Consider the following 6518-nt stretch of genomic DNA (forward strand, 5'->3'; position numbering starts at 1 on the left):
ACGAAATGAACGAGAAACTCGAACGGAATAAAAGGAGTTGGAAAAATTGCTAATAGAAATACACGAAATACATGTATTCCGCAAACTAAATCTTTCCGAAAAATTTGTGACTAAAATCTCGCTATTGTATTAAACAATTTTTAATCATTTTATAGGTAATTATGCGCAGCTTGTAGTTTACTTCAACGAAATTTTTTATATTTTGGTAAATAACATATGCGAATTGAAAAACTTCGAACCTCATTGATTACAAACTAAATATAGAGTTACTCGTTCGTAATAATACGTAATACGTATCATATGGCTATTATGTATTTAGTTATTGACAGCAATAACAAAATTTTAATAGTAACTCTATTATAATAGCGCTATTTATTATAATTATTCTGTAATCATTAGAACCTTGAATTACTTGAGTTAATTGTGTGATAATTTTAGCTTTTGAAATATCTTATGGGAAACTAACTCAAAGATGAATTAAAGAATAAATAATATGCCGTTTCGATATAAATTATAAATCATTTTATTAAAAATATTTTACGTACACGATATGTGTGATACATTCGACACTGAGACGATTACTTTCGCATGCAATAATATCGACAAATTACGTAAGCTCGAGGCCAGATCGTTCCGACTACTCACACTGTGACCTTTAATTATAGCTTGTCGAAGTCCGCAACGAAAACAGTTCATTTCGTAATTTTCGATGGTAGCTCGAAACATATAATTCTGTCATTTCCTTCGCGCAATGCGTAACGTACAGTCAATGCAACCTGTAAACAGCGTCACAATAAACATTTATGAGTGAGAACGGGAAAATCAGCCAAATTACAAAAGAATAAATCATGTATTAATAAATGGGAGTGTAGAACCCCGTCGAAAGTGCCCGTGAAATTACCGTGTCGCGTTGTATACACGTTAATCGATTGGCATTTATTATTATCGGAACGCACGTGCGTGATCGTGCGAGAGATTTCTCGTTCGGACAAAAAAAATAAATTTGAATACTGACCCTGGGATATATCGGCAGCACGTCGAAACTGTTTTTGTAGGTATATTCGACGCCTGGCTGCATCGGACATCCAGTTTTGCTACCTTCGGCGTTATAAATGTTTTCACAAGCGTTTGTTCCGTCGACTCCCACAAACGGTAAGGGCACGTTGAAAAGTAACGCGCTTACGTCGTTCACCAAACTCTGAATTGCTCTTTCAGGCGTAAACTTGGCTTGTATGTTAATTGTAGTACCCTGCCTCAATAGACACGTGGGTTTGTCGCAACCGGAAACCGTGATCTGAACACCGTCTGTTACTAGTGGCGCCCCTGAAATCATAAATTACCGCTAAATCAACGAGAAATATCAACTTGAGCAACGAAATTTAACAGTTACGATATAATATTTGCGTTCCTCAACTTATCACAAAAAGAAACATTTGTATATATTGCGAGAAATCTAAGGAGATAAGATAATACTAGTGAATTTGCTGATATAATTTGATTGAAACGTATTACTATTGGCCGCAGAATTATCAATATCGCTGTATCACCGTTAAAACCGGTTATACATGTTCGCGATGTATATATAATATCCAATGATGTTTCAGCACGGTGCACATACAAAGAACGAGTGCTTGAAATTATTTTAATACGTTATTTGCGTTACATTATATTTTTGGATCGCAAATTATATATTTGATTCTTGCGGAAATCGACGCGTCAGGGGAATATATAAATTAGCTGAGAGTCAAAGGTCGTTTTATTTAAGTCTATCATATCGAAGTAGTTTGCCTTGAGACACTTGATCTCCTTCACCGAACCTCAAAGTCATATACAGTATCATTAAGGATGCGAAATAAAAAATACAGTGAATCAAACATATTCATTACGTATATATCTCTCTTTTGCCACTCTAGTCAGAGAATGCAAATGCTAGTCGATATTTAGTTAAACGATTAAATAACTTTGCGCAAACGGTTGCCCTCGTCTTTTAAAGAGCGCCTCAAGCATTTCGAGCAAGAGCAGATTTCTATTAAGCCGGATTGCGGTGCTATTCGCGGAAAGCGGAGTTACGTCGCCTATGTTCGTATATATCACCTTACCGACATTAATAACTGGTTGCTTGTATGGAATTATTTCTCGATGAATGTTGCATGAAAACACGAATCCATCTTCGATATATCTTATTTGTTGAAAGGTAATTGCACGTTAGCCTATTATGATTGCGTTCGCGGTTGAAGGTCGACATTCGAATAACTATAGATGATAATGATCAAACAGCGAGAAGCAATATTAGAGGATAACGCGAATACTAATCTCTCGAGGGGCGAATAATTTGAGATTTAAAATTCGCGAGAGAGACAGAGAGAGAGAGAGAAAATTAAATAATCGCGGTATGCATAAAGGGAATTTGTTTCAAATTTTGTAAGTGTTTTTGCTAATGTAGGAGACACTCGCATACGTGTGACGTCTTTTTTTAAAAATAGATTTTGCACTATGACAAATGCAATGATGCTTCAAGCATGAGGGAATATTTTTCGACTTTTATGTGGATTATACGTTAAAAAAATATTTTGACTGAAGAGAAATTACGTTTCGTATTCCAATTGTACGATTGAACAGAAACAAACTTTTTTAGATCGCGCAAATATTAAACAAACAAATGCACTGAAGTGTAGCGATACAAACCGTTAAGCAAAAAAATACGCATAACATCTCATGCAACAGCGCAATGCTTTTTATCCTGTATTTCTTTGAAGCCACAACTATCATTTTAATGATATTCTCAAATCGCTCAATAACCAATCACGAAGTTCTAACATACATATATACATTCTATGTGTACATATTAGAACGTCGCCGCCGCGGCCGCCGCTTTCGATCGTACGCTTCAGGTGCGCTGCAGAGGAGTACCGTTTGAAAATTTATGCGAAACAAAACGTACGTTTATACGTACGCTGCGCAGCCGGCTTCGAGTTTCTAATGCAACATTGAAATCCTAAACATGTCGGTCGTAAATTAACGCTCACGTTAGTATTCCGCTCGTCACTTTCACCGCACGTCAATTATGTTTCTCCCATAAGTAATTACACGTGAGCATTAATAACAATGCAGCAGCTCGTTGCCCCGTTCGCACTGCGCCTTCCGATAATTAGCAGTCATTAAGCTCATCGCACAATGATAAAGTTACAAGAACACTAATTACACCGTTGGACCGTGTGCACCGACGACGGAACAACCTTCGACATCGCGCTCAATGCTCAATTCGCACGACTTGCGTGACAATTCTCAGTGATCCCGTCATTTTCTGGGGAAAAAGTTCCACTTGAGCAATTTGTCGTTTACGGTCGCGCAAACGTGCCCGCGACGATATTACGCGCCTCCGCAGAATTACGCAAGAAAAATTAATACTCGTAATAATGCTCGCAAACGTTCGCAAGCGCGGCATCTCATAACGATTCCGACAATCGCGCAGGTATCGATCGCTTGTTTACAAGTAAAATTTCAACGCTATGCCGCGAGAAAGTTTCACGAGAACATTCCACGACATATCCGGCAGGTGCCCCTCGAGTAACGCGGTAATCTTATAGCAAACACAACTCGAGACTCGCTGTCCTCTCGATGACACGGCAAAAAAGACGGCTTCCCAAGAAAAAGCTAGTCAAATCCACAAAGGTCCATAGTGGATATTTTTACGAAATTTTTTACGCATGAAGGAAAAATTATCTCCGTTACACGTTTGAAATAATAATTTTTACCACGGACTATCTGATTATTTTAATGAGTTTTCATCCGTCGTTGCGTTACATCCAATTAACTACATTTCGACGAGCTATTACGCGAAAAAAAGGATCAAAGGAAATAAAAATTTAATTATATCACAGTATATTAAAAAAGTCAGTTAAATGAAACTGAATCGCGAGAACCCGAGTTTGAGACATAATTTGTTAAAAAACTATCCGAATTAGATGGCGCGTTTTTCGCGATGTCTGCGATTCCGTGTTTTACGTACCATTCTCACAAGGCTGGACTTCAGTTGCACTAGCAAGCACGGCAAGTGCCGCGAAAACGAAAAGCGTTTCCCTCAGCATCCCAGTGAAAGTATCTCGTCCGTGTTGTACCTGTAGATCCGATCAGACCCAGCTCCGACTCTCGACTAACGACTGCGACCTGTGCACACCGCTTGTCGCTACACCGTCCGTCTGTCCGTCAAACTCCTGCCTTAAGTAGATTTTATCACTGCAAGGAAGGGGGTCGCAAAACAAAGCGTCTATTGTGGAAAAATTCGCGCATTAATTAAAAAGGAATACATTTGCGTATCGAAATAATTCCTGCAAATAACGATATAAAAACAACGCTCAGTACTTTAATAATCGGTAAATTAAAGTTGTATTAATTAACTATGCATATATAATAACAGGTCAGGTTAAGTCATATTGTCATATTCAGTTAATTTAGGTCATTTAGATCAGTATTTAATGCAAATTATAACTCAAACGTTCGTTAGAGAATAAATCTATATTTTTGTGCGACAGTGAAAACATATACAGTAAATTTGATAAATATATTGTAATAAATAATTTAGTACGTCTTAGAAGGTGAAGAAAAATTGTGTTCAGTATTTTGTGCCGTTAACATTACATTAACATTAGTATATAAAATTATAAAATATATTACATTAACATTAAACTAACATTAGTATATAAAATTATAAAATATATGAAATCTGAAAATCTTAAAGAATCTGACTTGAGGATAAATCTGAAAAATATAAGAACAAGCAAATTCATAATTCCAACGTCAAGCTTGGATCTATTTTTAACCTCATATAATGAAAAAACATGCAAAAAAACACATACATGTATAGGATGTTCTAGACCAACAGGGACAAACTTTATGAAGGCGTAGAATGGATTGAGGCGAACAAAAAAGCCCTGTACCATTTTACAAACAACATGCAAAATTTTGAGTTATTAATTATTGAAAATGTTCATGCTTCTTTAATTAATAACTAAAAAATTTGCGTGTTATTTGCAAAATGGTAAACAATTTTTTTCTTTAACCTTTTTCTTGTTAAAAATGGTCGAATCTATAAATATATGACAACTGTTGTGCTTAACGACGAACATTATTATATTGAACTTTGAATCTGGAATTGTGAACCTGTCGCTAAGTACAATAGCTGGCACACGTAGATTAGATCACTGAATAAAAAAAGCCCTTTACCATTTTGTAAATAACACACAATATTTTTTAGTTTTTTATGAAAAAGTCTCTATACTTGGTCATTTTTAATAATTAATAACTCAAAATTTTGCGAAGTTGCAAAATAGTAGAGGACTTTTTTGTTTACCTCAATCTATTCTACGCTCTTACGAAGTTTGTCCCTGTTAAAGTGGGACATCCTGTATATATATATTTATAATGATATATTACAGTTTTTTATAGCTAACGTAATGAGATTTTGAAATATTTTCTTTTATACTATAATTATTAAATTATAGATGCAATTATTAAGTTGTATATTATTAAATTATACGTATTAAGTTATAGATATGACAAGAATGTAAAAGAAATTGATCATTTCAATATAAGAACGTAGATATGTTATAAATTAGCTCTCGTTATCAAGCTGTCAGACTTTATGTGACTTCACTACACGAGCTACACATCAGGATTATAAACACTTTTTATCTTAACTCTTATATAACAGAGATATTTTTTATTAGCTTGCGTCACACTCTTCAGACGTCATCATGTGAAATCATATGTTTGAATTTTCAGCAAAAATGATCGAAATTGCTCATAATTACAGTAATATATGCGAATAAAATTAAATTTATCCTGGTTTTTTCTTCGTTAATATTATAGAATTTTAAGAGCAAATATATATGACACTCAAGATTAAATAAATCATGTTGTTAATAATATGCAATAGCAATTTTCTAATGTCTTACTAAACATCTTCGGAAAAAATTTAGCATTATCAAAATTAAATGACTGTTAAAATAATATTCTACCAAAATTTTTGTAAGAATTTCAACGCCATCAAAAGTAAATAATTGTTAAGATAACGATGTTGTAAGCAAGCTTTCCCCCCTAAAATTCTACAACATTCCTTAAAACACATGCTTTAATTAGTACGTTAATATTAATGTTTTAAAACTATGACCAGTATTATAAGATTAACTTAAATGACCTTTGTGAAGGATAAGTGTATAGCTAGCTGAGTATGATAAACAACTCGACAATTTTTAAAGACACGTGAGAGTTCCGAGTTTAAATAAGGACGCGGAATGGCGGCTCTTCATAATGTTTGATTTCTCCTTTTTTCTGCCTTCGTTTCGTATACCTCAGCACAACGAAACGGAAATGAAACGGACCATCATGGTCACAAGAACAAAGCACCGGAAATTAAGAATCTCTGTCCACCATCTCGTCCCTTTCCTTCTCCGTTTCCCTCGTTCTCACCTTCTTTCTTCCCCCCCCCCTCTCTCTCTCATTCTCTCTCTCTCTCTCTC

The 6518-nt window shown here is 35.1% G+C and overlaps 1 protein-coding gene across 1 annotated transcript; it reads right to left on the minus strand.

Annotated features, from left to right (window-relative positions):
* Nucleotides 1-507: 507 nt before the first annotated feature.
* On the minus strand, nucleotides 508-4195 carry LOC106740561 (protein NPC2 homolog). Its single transcript, XM_014611735.1, has 3 exons — nucleotides 4010-4195; nucleotides 1016-1323; nucleotides 508-776 (listed from the first exon to the last, which is right to left on the minus strand). Exons 1-3 carry the CDS (start codon nucleotides 4086-4088, stop codon nucleotides 693-695), a joined length of 471 nt encoding a protein of 156 aa, XP_014467221.1. The 5' UTR covers nucleotides 4089-4195; the 3' UTR covers nucleotides 508-692.
* Nucleotides 4196-6518: the final 2323 nt, after the last annotated feature.

Source organism: Dinoponera quadriceps, unplaced genomic scaffold, assembly GCF_001313825.1.
Source record: "Dinoponera quadriceps isolate SergipeBrazil2010 unplaced genomic scaffold, ASM131382v1 scaffold396, whole genome shotgun sequence".
NCBI lineage: Eukaryota > Metazoa > Arthropoda > Insecta > Hymenoptera > Formicidae > Dinoponera > Dinoponera quadriceps.

Coding starts and splice junctions, on each gene's coding strand:
- LOC106740561 (XM_014611735.1), bottom strand. CDS start 4,088: ATGCTGAGGGAAACGCTTTTCGTTTTCGCGGCACTTGCCGTGCTTGCT. Junction 1,324..4,009: donor AGTCCAGCCTTGTGAGAATG/GTACGTAAAACA, acceptor TTATGATTTCAG/GGGCGCCACTAGTAACAGAC. Junction 777..1,015: donor TGCTGCCGATATATCCCAGG/GTCAGTATTCAA, acceptor CGCTGTTTACAG/GTTGCATTGACTGTACGTTA.